This window comes from Podarcis tiliguerta (assembly GCF_965153285.1).
Source record: "Podarcis tiliguerta genome assembly, chromosome: 4".
NCBI lineage: Eukaryota > Metazoa > Chordata > Lepidosauria > Squamata > Lacertidae > Podarcis > Podarcis tiliguerta.
This window is the reverse complement of record NC_139537.1, coordinates 79,714,985-79,729,284: the sequence shown is the minus strand read 5'-3', so window position 1 is coordinate 79,729,284 and position 14,300 is coordinate 79,714,985. Positions and strand designations below refer to the sequence as shown.

At 42.5% G+C, this 14,300-nt stretch overlaps 1 protein-coding gene across 4 annotated transcripts in view; it reads left to right on the top strand.

Moving 5' to 3' along the window:
- Positions 1-14,300, top strand: part of TPP2 (tripeptidyl peptidase 2) — a 44,188-nt gene that overhangs the window by 25,711 nt on the left and 4,177 nt on the right. Inside the window, exons 19-27 of one of the 4 annotated variants that reach the window (XM_083437589.1) lie at positions 807-907; positions 1,784-1,880; positions 2,038-2,175; positions 2,456-2,700; positions 3,191-3,269; positions 5,912-5,950; positions 10,034-10,185; positions 10,326-10,422; positions 12,769-12,899. In XM_083437589.1, coding sequence (XP_083293715.1) covers positions 807-907; positions 1,784-1,880; positions 2,038-2,175; positions 2,456-2,700; positions 3,191-3,269; positions 5,912-5,950; positions 10,034-10,185; positions 10,326-10,422; positions 12,769-12,899 — 1,079 coding nt within the window. Of the gene's footprint in view, positions 1-806; positions 908-1,783; positions 1,881-2,037; positions 2,176-2,455; positions 2,701-3,190; positions 3,270-5,911; positions 5,951-10,033; positions 10,186-10,325; positions 10,423-12,768; positions 12,911-14,300 lie in introns of all 4 variants that reach the window. The other 3 variants (XM_083437591.1, XR_014510433.1, XM_083437590.1) reach the window with 3 other exon arrangements.

The window sequence follows — 14,300 nt, the reverse complement described above, 5'->3', positions numbered from 1 at the left end:
CAGACCTCACCTGGAGTACTGTGTCCAGTTCTGGGCACCACAATTCAAGAAGGACACTGACAAACTGGAACGTGTCCAGAGGAGGGCAACCAAAATGGTCAAAGGCCTGGAAACGATGCCTTATGAGGAACGGCTAAGGGAGCTGGGCATGTTTAGCCTGGAGAAGAGGAGGTTAAGGGGTGATATGATAGCCATGTTCAAATATATAAAAGGATGTCACATAGAGGAGGGAGAAAGGTTGTTTTCTGCTGCTCCAGAGAAGCGGACACGGAGCAATGGATCCAAACTACAAGAAAGAAGATTCCACCTAAACATTAGGAAGAACTTCCTGACAGTAAGAGCTGTTCGACAGTGGAATTTGCTGCCAAGGAGTGTGGTGGAGTCTCCTTCTTTGGAGGTCTTTAAGCAGAGGCTTGACAACCATATGTCAGGAGTGCTCTGATGGTGTTTCCTGCTTGGCAGGGGGTTGGACTCGATGGCCCTTGTGGTCTCTTCCAACTCTATGATTCTATGAATTTTCAAGCTTACTAACCCTTTATTTTTGGGAAGGGTTGTAGGTCAGTGGTAGAGCAACTGCTTTGTTCAATCCCAGGCAATCTTGATGCAGGGCTAGGAATGTCTCCAGTCTGAAATGCTGGAGGGTCACTGTAGAATATACTGAGCTAGAGAGATCAATGGTCTGAGTTAGCTTCCTACATTCCAGTTTGTCAAATGCTTCTTCATGTAGACGTTCGCATGCATACCACCTAATTCATAATAACGTCCAGCAGAAAATAAGTCCTAACAAGCACCCCTTATTTTTTTAGCATGCTTCGGAAGGCATCGTGCGCTTCGATGTTCAGACAACATTGAGATATGAAGATATAGCACCTTCCATAAATCTGAAAAGCTGGGTTCAGACACTAAGGTACAGTAGTCTAAATCAAAAACCAGGGAGCTGTGCTGATCCGCAATATGTTTTGGTCTACGTGAAATGAAGGCCAAACAAGGTTCAAACTAAGCAACTCTTCCAGAGGCTGAATAGGAAAGTACAGTCATACCTTGGATCCCAGACGCCTTGGTATTTGGACGTTTTGGCTCCCAAATGCCGCAGACCTGGAAGTGAGTGTTCCAGTTTGCAAACTATTTTTGGAACCCAAATGTCCGATGGGGCTTCTGATTGGCTGCAGGAGCTTCCTGCAGCCAATCAGAAGCTCCACTTTGGTTTCTGAATATTTTGGAAGTCGAGCAGACTTCCGGAACGGATTCCGTTTGACTTCCAAGGTACAACTGTGCAGGGGGTTTTTCAGGAGGGTATGATGTTGATTCCTATCTGCATTTTGTTTCTGTCTTAAAAGTGGCAATGGTAAAAGCTTCCTGCAGGCATTGGTAATGATTCTGCCTCAGGATACACAGCAGCAAAGTAGTTAAATTGGAAGTTCATGTGTCTAAAACAATGGGATTATTTCCATTAGTGATATAATGGAAAACCTAAAGCTAGAATCATGAATATTTAGCATGACTTGGGCTAATGAGAGTCACAGTCCTGAGAGCCACTAGCAGAACAGAAAATACTGAGCTCCATTGCTCTGCCCTCTTTAAAAGGCGAGGTTGGATACCACCCAGGTTTTTTATGATGATATTTTTAGGTTGTTGGAACTTTAATTTTGTTGTTTAAATTTTGTACACCACTTTGCATGAGAATTCTTTCAGAAAAGTGGCATATGAAATTTGTGAAATGTCTTTTTAAAAATGCATCCTGAACCTAGCTCCTAATGCTTATCATTGTATTGCTGAATTACAGGCCTCTGAGTGCTAAAATAAAGCCATTAGGATCACGGGATGTTTTGCCAAATAATCGGCAATTGTATGAGATGGTTTTGACGTACAACTTTCATCAAGTAAGTTCGCATTGTTAAACAAAAAAAATACGGTTCTCATATGTAGGTTGCATTTAATGCATTTAACTGTACGTTAAATATAAGCTATGTCCTAAGCTGTGTGTATAAAGATGTGGTTTTTATTATTGAATATCCTCAACATTCTGACTTTTTTCAGCCTAAGAGTGGAGAAGTTACTCCGAGTTGTCCTTTGCTCTGTGAGCTCTTGTACGAGTCAGAATATGACAGCCAGTTGTGGATCATCTTTGACCAGAATAAAAAACAGATGGGGTCAGGAGATGCTTATCCTCACCAGGTATGTTTTGTTTTGTTGTTGTAATGCATTTTGTGTCTTTATCTTTGCTTGTATGTTTTTGCTGTTTGATTGAGGGCGGTATATGAATTAAATTCAACACATATTATTTTTTAGTTGTATTTATCAAAGAAGGGAAATTGATCAAAGGGACAAATGACAGATTGAACTGAAGTGTTAAGCTCTACTGTTTTGTTTTTTTTAATTCAGGGTTTATTGTTCACTTTGCGAAGTATTGATTGTTCTCTGTGCTAAAGAAAAGCTTTATTTCTCTCTTCCTTAGTATTCCATGAAATTGGAGAAAGGCGATTACACCGTTCGGCTACAGATCCGCCACGAGCAGAACAGCGAACTGGATCGTCTCAAAGACCTTCCGTTTATTATCTCTCATAGACTGTCTAGTGCCCTGAATTTAGATATTTACGAAAGCCACGCCCAGGCTCTCTTGGGGAAGAAGAAGGCAAACAGTATGTCTCTGCCACCAAAACATAGCCAGCCCTTCTTTGTTTCCACTTTGCCAGATGACAAGTAAGTAGCTCGCATCCTCTTACTGCGTTCAACACTTTATAAAGGTTGAGAACTGTTCTGAGTCTTAAGACTCAGGTAACAAAAGCAGGTGGTTGGTTTTCCCTACGTATTGACCTCCAGTGGTCCAGGAACCTCTGTCTCACCCTGTCGCTAGGAAGCAGCTCCTTCAGTGAAAGGCTTGACTAGAGACTGGGCTAGGGGGATACCCTCAGCTCCTCTTTCTCCAATCTCCACCGAGAATAGATGTGGATGTTTAGATCTCTTTTGCTACTCTCCCTACCCAACACAGCAAAGCAAAGAGAGCACATTAGGCTTGGCTTCACAACTTTTGACTCAGTGTGTGTCTTGCCCCAGTCCTTCGCAGCTTGGGGTATGCTTTGCCATATTTCCCAGTCCCCTGTTACACCAAATCTCTTCTGTGACCATTTTATGCATTGGGCGTTTAATACTATGTACCGTTCATTGTGTGCTGTATTTCCCTTTTTGTTAGAGTACCTAAAGGAGCAAGTCCAGGCTGTTACCTTGCAGGATCATTAACCCTTTCAAAGACTGATCTTGGAAAGAAAGCGGTGAGTTGTTTTTGTTTTTTTATAAAAACACCCAAGTTCATAAACTTGCATTTTTCAAAAAGAAAACTGCCATTTACTGCCATTTTAAATGGCTGATAATTTTCCACGCAGCTCCAATGCCAAATACTAGGATTCTTCTGTTTAAAAATCAAACAGCTTTTAATACTTTTAGCTTCATTTTGAGTGTGTACGTTTGCAATAACTTCCAGTACTTCATATTGTCCAACACTTTATATTATGAGAGACACTGTCAAGACATACTTAACATAGTGCTTTTTATCCAGCTATTTTTCCCTTTGATAATGTACTTTTTTGCACCATAAAGCACAAAGTCCTATCTCACTTCCTCTAGACGTTGGAGGTTGTTAGTTTCCAATGCTCCTTCGTTTGATGCTCTGTTGGTGTGCGGTTTCACCTGCCTTATATAATACAAAGCTGTCAAAAGTGATCTGGCATCCTTTGTATTTATGCAGAGATCTAGGAAAATAATATTCTCCCTCAAACAGATTTTCATTAAGGATACAAACCAGTAAGCTTTGCCCCTGAGCGAATATGTGTTCATTTCAGTGATTGCAGTAACAATAGTGTTTGCTGGATTGTGCCCGAGTCTGGTTGCAAAAGTTAAGTCATTTTCTTATTTGCTCACTTCACACTTTTAAGGATTACTTTTTAAGAAATCTACTCTGTGTTGAGCAGGCTAGAGGTCACTTTCTAATAGACATAAATTCCTTCATTCTAAAAGGTTAGGTAAGTGAGCTAAATGTAATAGGATTGTGAGAAGGTACGACAAAATTTAAGACATTTCTAGAGGTCAGCATCAATATAATTGTGATCCAGGAACTCTCTCAGCAGCCTTGTACTTCATTTTTAAAATTAAATCGCCTTCCAAATAAGCTTCTTGGTCAGAGCTGGCCAATTATGGAAAAGGGTCATTCGTCAGTTTCATATTGGACTTGTAGATTTCTTATGCATCACTATGCCATGTTGGAGTGGGATCGGGGGGCGTGGGAGAATTAGGGAACCACTTGCCAATTGTACCTTCTGGCCACACCGTGGCAGAAAAGAGCGGAGCCATTAGCAGCAGTGGCCAAAAATAGTGGTGTTATTCTCCCTACACTTGGGTTTTTTTGAGCTGGTTTTACCCATATAGAATGGGACGCGGGTGGCGCTGTGGGTTAAACCACAGAGCCTAGGACTTGCCAATCAGAAGGTTGGTGGTTTGAATCCCTGCGACGGGGTGAGCTCCCGTTGCTCAGTCCCTGCTCCTGCCAACCTAGCAGTTCGAAAGCAAGTCAAAGTGCAAGTAGATAAATAGGTACCCCTCTGGAGGGAAGGTAAACGGTGTTTCCGTGTGCTGCTCTGGTTCACCAGAAGTGGCTTAGTCATGCTGGCCACATGACCTGGAAGCTGTACATCGGCTCCCTTGGCCAATAAAGCGAGATGCGTGCCGCAACCCCAGAGTCAGTCACAACTGGACCTAATGGTCAGGGGTCCCTTTACCTTTACCCATATAGAATACTTTTCTGCCATCCTGGCTCGCTTTTCTGCCTGCTTGCATCAGTACAGGTGGAAGGTGATATTGGCAGAAGAGCAGTGCCTCCAGCTGTTTTTGGACTACAACTCCCATCATCCTTAGCTAGCAGGACCAGTAGTCAGGGATGATGGGGAACACTGCAGTAGAGTATTAACAGTTGATTCTACCCCAGCTCATTTTCTTCTGGGCTGTAAATATTTTATCCACCAATGCTAAAGGATTACCGTTTCAGCACGTTTTGGTGAAGTACAGCCAGGAGAAAAATGGGTCAGAACCGGACATATTTTTGAAGATGCTTTCAAGACCAGTGGTCACAAGCCGCTCGCCAAAGAGCAGTCACTGAGAAGACAAGTTGGTCTCAAGGGCGCACCTTAGGCTAGGTCATATATTATAGATATTTAAAGAAATTTAACATGGTGGCCATAGGCTTACTTAAACAGGCCTAAGTGCTTTGCCCTATATCTTCCTGACCTTATTTTTTGTGTGTTTTGATGCTAAAGAAATAACTTCGTTAACGGCGGCAGTGTTGTGTGCGGGAAAAGCTGTTGACCAAGGAAGGCAGGGCATAATGTTTGAGCATGTCAGTGTGTGCTTAATGATTTCAAGAGAACCGAAGTCTCAAGCTGGCTTGAACATTTGGTCAGAATTTCTCCACACAGTCCTGTTGCGGAGTGTTAAAAACAATAGCATCCATCATGTTGCATTCCTGCTACAACCAGCGGCATATTCAGTGGGAGACAGAAATTGAGATGTTCAATTAGTTAGTGGGGTTTTCTTTAACTTGGGACGGGGAGCAGCTCCCTTTAACTTGTTGCTAAATAATTGAGATTGCCACATTCGCTTTATGGTGGCCACATCAAAAGCTCAATTTGATTAGCTCTCTTTAACATTTGCTTGCTTTTTTAAAAACAACAACACCTAAAGTGCAACAGGATACATAAGTTTTATTCTAATATTCTCAAATATTATCTTATAAGCAGTATTTAAAGGGAACAAGGCACTGACTTTTAGGTCCCTGAGTAGAGAACAGAAACGTGATGGGAGGAGGTGGCTCCATTCCACAGAGTTTTGTGCATGTGTTCTTACAGTGTGTTATTCTAACTCCCAGGGGCAGTCTGCAGCAAAGCGACAAGGAAAGTTTAAAAAGGTACTGATTGTCAGTTTTTGAAAGATGTGCTTAAGTCTTTTTGCATATGACTTAAAGTATTATACTGAGTTGACTTCTCTGTATTCGCAGTTGCCTTTAATACAAAATGAACCATGCTTCTTGAGCATCACCTCTTGTTTTGGAATAGTGACGCATTATAATATAGCAGTGGTAACGGGCGTACACATAAAAATTGGACTTTGCCCTGCAGAATCCATTTGTTTCAAAGGGAATTTTCTCCTACATAGCTACTCCAACCCGCGAGACTATCCACCAGCCACAAAGATGAGATGAACTATACATACAATGTTCATACAGTGTTGCCATTTGAAAGCCACCATTTGCAGGTCAGGACTATAAGGCCCGCCATGAGATTCTCATAAGGCCTGCCATGGGTTCCAGTTGGGCCTGCAAGGGCATTTTTCCCAAACCACACCCAAATGCCCACATATGACATCAGGCCCAGGACAGGTGGAGTTGCAGCTGCCTTAAAGTGCTTTCCCAATTGTGCATTGGCAAGGGAGGCTTGTGGTTGAGGGAGTTTAGTCAGTTGCGGCAGAAAGTTAAGCCCAAAATTGGTGCCTGTCATTGACGTCAATGCTCTGTGGAGCTCTCCGCTCTTTAAGCTCTATGGAATCAGCTGCGCTGAGTTTCTCTTATTGGAGGGGACTCTGCAGTCAGCCAGTCCTTGAAGGGAGTTGCAATGGTCAACTCTTTGCAAGCTCTGCATGATGTCCCCATGATTGCAAGCACTTTAAAGCATCCATCACCTGATTAGCCCACCTAATTTGGCCTGCAAAGGGTATGAGAAATTGAGATTTGGCTCACCATTCATATCTGATTTGCCACCCCGATCTGGCCCAGTGTTGCCAGCTTTTAGAGACCACCTGCTTAGTGGGTCGTGGAAGGAGGTCTATCCCATCACCTGCTACGTGGGGTTGTGAGAGATTGAAGGTGCGACCTTCTCGGCGCAGAGAATTTACTCTGATCATGGAGCTGTGATGGCCCAGTGAGTTTTCTTAACACAGCTCTCCCCTTTACATGATCATTGTCTGGGTTAAATGATTGCAACGACCAGTGCAAATATTACGATAGAGCCATCGTGATCTAGGCAGAGGGAATGTTACTCCTGGTCCCCCTTGCTGAACAGACACTTCCTGTTCTGCTAGCAACATTTTGTGGAATAGAATTTAAATCTGATTGCATCTGATCTAGTTTATTATAACAGTGTGAGATTGTAAGAGAAGGGGGGCCCTGCGCATTCGTGGTCTCAGAATCTCTGTATGTGCTTGGCAAATGAAACTGAGTGAACCCTATTCTTCCTATGCAGAGGTTTGAGGTTGCTGTGGAGTCTGAGAAATATTTCCAGAAGGTGCCTTCAGTCTTCTCTGGGAATGAACAATATTAGTAGCCTGCTCTGTTTTATGTTCTTGCAGTGAGGGGGGATGTAGCAAACTATGCAAGAGCAGTCTACCAGCAGATGGAGACAGCAGGTGAAGATTACAGGGTCATTACCAATGTTGTTTTAAGCATTTCTTCTCACTTGTTGTGGATTAGCACTGTCCCGCTTGATTTGTGCTACTTTTTAATGCCAGGAGATTATTGCTGTTTTTCAAGCTCTGTGCGGTCGGTTCATTTATTGTTCAGGAGACCTCGGCGAACTTTTTGCATAAACCAGGGGCAGGAAACCTATCTCTTCAGTGAGGATACACTTACCAGAAAACGCTAACGTGTTTCAACTCTACATACTAATTTAATTTGATCATACTGTGGCTTCTGAATTTGTACTGTGATGGTGGTGGTGCTGCTGATTTTATAGACTTTAGAAGACATTGTTCAGCATCTGTAGCTTCCTAAAAGTGATTGCCATTTGCCTGGGTCTGTTGTACCTTGGGGAGACTTCTCATGGATTCTTGCATTTTGAGGGTATTCGTGTTATATAATGCTGCTGGAATTAATATTTTGAAAGAAGAATCACATGTACATAATTATGCATTCACATAATTTCCTCTGAAGCCGTGCATGCAACATAGCTTTGTGACTTTCTCTTTGAGCACCGCTAATCTCAGCTGATAAGTTTCCTCCTAGTTGCTGTTCCCGTTCTTTTTCCTTGTTTATGAAAGTGTTTATATACAGCCGTCTCATGAAATATAAGGGCAGGGAAGAAAAAAAATATGTACAATAAAACACAATTGAAAGCAGAATCTTTGAGATGACTGGCTAAATGTTAAGCAGCTGCATGGGCTTCCTGGAACAGTTCTAGAGAAATGGGCAGAAAAGCAGTGGTCTAGCTCTGATCCTTGTCTTTTAGGAAAGGGAGAGCAGTTTCCCTTTTACATGAGTCTACTTCACACATTTCACTGATTCACACTGGAGGCTGTGTGTTGGTTGGGGAGAGCTCAGGGATGAAACCTACTCTCTGGGGAGTCAATAGACCCCAACTGAGATGTTCTAAAAAGAGATGGATTTGGCAGGGATTTAGTGAAAGCAAGCTGCTGTACAAGAGTTCAACAAACCAAGGACGGTATTCTGCAGTCATACTTTGTGTGTTTTTCCTTCGGCGGAAAATGGTGGTGTGAATAGTTGCCTTTTTTCAGAAGCCTAACATGTATCAAGATAAAAGGTTGTATTCTGTGTAGCATCAAGCAGTTTGCTGTGTCGGCATAAGAATTTATTGTTGTGCAGTGGAACAGTCTTCCCCCCATGTTGACCCTTAACCTGTTCTAGGGTTTCCCCCCAAGCCTCTAGTGTAAATTTGGAGATGGTGCAGGGCATATGCAGGATGGGAAAATCCTGTTGCGCTATTGCTAATCCCTGCACTAGTGCAACTACTTAGTTAAATACTGCGCACAGGTAGTTATTGTTAAATTTGAGGTTTCACCATGTTGGGGTTTGACGCCAATGCCATTGTAAGGATCTTTTTTAAAACAAAAAACAAAAAATTAAATACCTACTTGAACTATGTGATCATGAGAATTATGACAGCGCATAACAGGATGGGAAGATTATGATAAATTATTTTTTCCCACAGCTGGACTTTTCTGGTCAGGTTTTTCATCTGAACAAAATTCCACTGTGTTACTGCACCAGACATAATTTGTTTGCTCTGTTGGACAGCTGCATCTGATGCATTTTCCTTTATTGGGGGGGAAAAAGTTAGAAAGGGGGCGTGAGATTTTGGAATCAAATAAGGCACAACACATTTTAAGTCCGTCTGTTGGGGTCTCTGTGATGGAATGAATGTGTAAGTCTGCTGGCTGAAATGACTTTGGATCACAATTTTAAAGGCTTAGGTGAATATATGAAATCGTTTGAGCTACTTCTTGATCATTGCATAAGCTTACCTTCTTGTGCGGCTTCAGACATAAGCAACCGCTCCCTTTGACTACTGCATTGCCCTTTCAGAAGTATAGTTTCAATAGATGTGTGAAACAGTCCCTGGATAAGGTTGTACTTCTCTTAGACCAAGTGAGCAGCATACAGGTGCATTCGGACATTGGGGCTGCCTCTGAAGACAGTTGGCCAGTTGCATCGTCTGCCTGGATGCTAGTGGGGGCCAGAAAGTCACAAAGCATAACTCCAGTTTTGTGCCGGTCACACCGGCTTACCAGTCTGTGCCCAGTTCAGAGTGCTTGTCTTTAACCTTTAAAGCCCCAAGGGCCTTGTGAGCAGCTTAACTGAAGGACCATCTTTGCCCGTATAATCCTGCCCATATGCTAAGGTCTGCTTCAGGAGTGTTTCTGGGGTGCCTGGCATCACGTTCCATTAGGCTGGGGTGCGCGAGAAATGGGGCCAATTACTTACAGTCCTAGAACTGTGGAACTCCATGTTTTTGACTTGCGTATCTGTAACAGCGTGCAGGCAAACACTGGCGACCTTTCTCTTTAACTGAGATTACAATTCACTTGTGTGTTTACAGAGCAATTTTTTACAAGTACTCTGTATTCTTGCTGATGTGATTATTATGCTTGTATCTTGCTTTGCTCTTGTTTGTGTAGCGTAGCCCTAAGAAAAAATACTTGGAAATAAATGCGAGAGAATATGGCTGCGCTTTGAGTACTATGCTTCCCCCCCCTTCTGCAGGATATAATTCCAGTTCACTATCATCTGATCCCATCACCAATAAAAAGTAAGAATGGCAACAAGGAGAAGGAGAAAGAGCCTGAAAAGGAAAAAGACGCAAAAGATGAATTTGCTGAAGCTTTAAGAGACCTGAAGATACAATGGATGACTAAGTAAGTTTCTGTTAGTCTCCTAGTGTCAAATTGCATCCTTCAAAGAACGGATTTATTAATGGAGTTTATGTCCCTTTTCCATGGTCTGCTACCCAGGGACTGCTCCGTCAGCAGCTTCATTCATCCTTTTTTCTCTTTAGGCTTGAGACCAGTGACATGTATAATGAATTGAAAGAGGCCTTCCCTAATCATCTGCCCTTGTATGTTGCAAGACTTCATCAGCTGGATTCTGAAAAGGTGAGAAGCATTTAAAAGAAACACCAAAATTGCACTTGGCAGTTTTAAGTCTGCTCTCGGCCACATATTTGTACTTCACGTATCTTAAGCTTTGAATTCAGTGCTCTGGGCAGCCTGGAATAGCGAACCCTCGTACCTACAGGACAGCCTCTCCTGGTATGCCCCGCGGAGGACCTTAAGGTCCATAAATAACAACACTTTGGAGGTCCTGAGCCTCAAGGAGGTTAGATTGGTCTCAACTAGGGTCAGGGCCTTTTCAGCACTGGCCCCGACTTGATGGAACGCTCTGTCACAAGAGACCAGGGCCCTGTGGGATTTGACATCTTTCTGCAGGGCCTGCAAGATGGAGCTGTTCCACCTGGCCTTTGGCTTAGACTCACTTTGACCCCTTATATGGGATTTGGCATATAAATTTTCCCTTGGCTTTTTTGCTGGCCCATGTAGGACCAGCATGGATAACTGGCCTGGGTGAATATCTGATGTTTCCTCCCTTTATGGTCTTGATTTATGAGCTACACTAAAATGAGGCTGCATTTTAAGCTGTATTGTAAACTGTAGTTTAATTAACTGTTTTTGTTTTTTTCTATTACATTTTAATTTAATTTATATGTGGTGTTAGCCGCCCTGAGCCCCGCCCTGGCCGGAGAGGGCGGGCTATAAATAAAAATTTATTATTATTATAACTTAAATTTTGTTCAGGGGATTAGTACTTATACAGATCAGTGCTTTGGTGAGTTTGCCGCATAAGAGCAGGAGTTGGAGATCAGAAATTGGCAGTACTGAGAAACAAGCAGCAGAACGTTTTAGTTTTCCGGAATATTCTGTGACTGGTTTTAAGGTGGTCACCCTTGAATAAAGGTACTCCAAATGAAAATTCCAGTGTGAAGCAACTAAAGCAAAATAGATCGGGCGTTTCAGTTCTGCCACATGTAGCTCAAGCAACAATCATACAATTTTATCATGCTCATGTGTTAAATTAGCTTCTCAATACCTGGATGTTTATAATCGCTAACAGTGCCCTGTTTGCTTCTTGGTAATTATCTGCTGGGTAATCCTCTTGCATTTTCCTCCCCTCAGACTTAGGTAAAGGTAAAGGTACCCCTGCCCTTACGGGCCAGTCTTGCCAGACTCTAGGGTTGTGCGCTCATCTCACTCTAGAGGCCGGGAGCCAGCGCTGTCCGCAGACACTTCCGGGTCACGGGGCCAACGTGACATCGCTGCTCTGGCGAGCCAGAGCCACACACGGAAACGCCGTTTACCTTCCCGCTGCCCCCTCAGACTTAATTCCCCTCAGACTTAGTTCCCCCTAAATTCACCACCATATATATGTACATAACATGGGGCGTAATGGTTGGGCAGGGACCTGGGAGAGCAGGGTTTGAATCCCCACTCAGCTATGAAGCTCACTGGGTGACCTTGGGCCAGTCACCATCTCTTGGCCTAACCTACCTCACAGGATTGTTGTAAGGACTAAATGAGGAGGGGGAGAATCCTGTACATCACCTTGAGATCCTTGGAAGATAAAGGTTGTATATAAATGTAATAAATAAAATAATAGGTTTCCCAATTTAGGATTGCCTTTCCTTCATTTGATGAAGTTGTCCACAAAAGCCTATGCCATAGTAAGCCTGTTAGTCTTTAAAGTGCCACAAGATTCTTAAAGAGGGTTGATCTTTAATACAGTGTTACATAAACCTCTTTGGCCTTTCCCTCCAATACTGCTGAAAACTAGTAACCACCAGCAATATTTTATTATCCCGGTATTGCAGCAAGAGGGGGATGTGGGTGATGCTGTGGTCTAAACCACAGAGGCTAGGGCTTGCCGTTCAGAAGGTCGGCGGTTCGAAACCCTGCGATGGGGTGAGCTCCCGTTGTTCGGTCCCTGCTCCTGCCAATCTAGCAGTTTGAAAGCACGTCAAAGTGCAAGGAGATAAATAGGTGGCGGGAAGGTAAATGGCGTTTCCGTGCACTGCTCTGGTTCACCAGAAGCGGCTTAGACATGCTGGCCGCATGACTCAGAAGCTGTACGCTGGCTCCCTCAGCCAATAATGCGAGATGGGCGCCGCAAACCCAGAATTGGTCACGACTGGACCTAATGGTCAGGGGTCCCTTCACCTATTGCAGCAAGAACTTAAACTGGTAAATGATAGAAACATATTCAAGTTGCTTCTTTTAGGGCTTTATGTTGAATATGTTTTCCCCCAATATTGTGCAGCATGATTCCTGATCTTGTGTTATTGGGTCCATGACAAAGGTATTGAATAACTGTACATGTTAGCCTATTATTGCATTAATGTCTCTTCATGCATGAGTAATAATGCAGTGTGCTTTGTTTGTTTCCACTAGGAAAGAATGAAAAGGCTGAGCGACATTATTGAGGCAGCTAATACGGTTATCTCACATATTGATCAAACAGCCCTCGCCATTTATCTCGCTATGAAGACAGATCCCAGACCTGATGCTGCTACTATAAAAAAGTACCTAACCAGTAAATACTTTTTCCTTGCATCTTATTTCTGCAACTTGGCCTAAGGCTGTCCCCACTTTGTAGCTTCAAAGATTAAGTCACTCTAAAGCTGAAATTATTTTAAAGATCAATTCTGTGATCCTGATAGGACAACTGTGACCACCAACCAACATAATGTCCATTTGTTGCAGTGTTGAACTTTTTGTGTTGGATTGTGGCCAGTGACAATTAGAAGCAGCTTTGAATTGAAGCTTCTTCTCTCCTAAATTTTAGGATGAAATAGATGGTAGTGGCTGGGATTTTTATTATGGGTGTTATAAGTGGTTAGAGACCATGATCTGCATGAGCAATCAGGCAAGAGTCTTAAGTTCAGAATTGAAATCCACAGGTTTTCTAAGCAGCAGCTTGTGAACTATTATTCAATACAGAACGCTGAAATATTCAGAATAATTACTGGACTGAGTTAACACCAGAAATCTTGCATTGGGAATACATTATAACTCAGCCTCCCCCACCCCTCCAGATGTTTTAGATCACAACATTTGTTTTGCTAGTAAGAATATTGCATAATGCAACGCATCCTTTTATTTAAAGCTTGCGATAGTCCTATATGATATTAATTGAAAACCTTAGACATCAGTTATATTTCACCATCTTTTTAAAACATGTCTTACGTATCAGTTTCTTAAATAACTATATGAATTACCTTTAAAGATTTCAACACCAAACATTTAAATGAATTATATAAATGGGTAGAAATTCAGTTCCCTTAGAGCAGCAAGCAATCTGACCTTAAATCTGTTGTTCCATATATGAACGAGATTGTCAGGTTCCAGTTATTCATTTACTCCCTTATTATTTTATATGTACAAGTCATCCCTGTCAACTGCCAAATTTCCAGCTGTTCCCATATCTTTCTAATTTTTTCCATTCTCAGAACTTGGCTAATTTTTGAAAAGCATGTGTACTTGAAAGCCAACTGCAAGCATTTTTACATGAGCTGTGTACCAAGCAGGCCTTGACCCTCCCCGCAAGCAAGGCAGAGAGATTACCAGGCTCTGGGATGCTCTCAAGGGACCTTGCGTGGCCATCTGAGTTTCCATGAGATCTCACGAAAGCCTCCCAGAGCCCACTAAGCCAGTTGGAAAGCTTAAAAGTTCTTCCATGCATTTCATTTGCTCAATTTCAGCTTTGTAAAGCTGAAATCACGCATGCTAGATGCCAACCGGATAAGTAACAATACAACCTTTAGAAGTCATCTGAAGGCAGCCCTGTATAGTGAAGTTTTTTTTTAATGTTTGAAGTTTTATTATGGTTTTCGTATATGCTGGAAGCCTCCCAAAGTTGCTGGGACAACCCAGTCAGATGGGCAAGGTACAAATAATAAAATTATTATTATTAAGCTAAATTT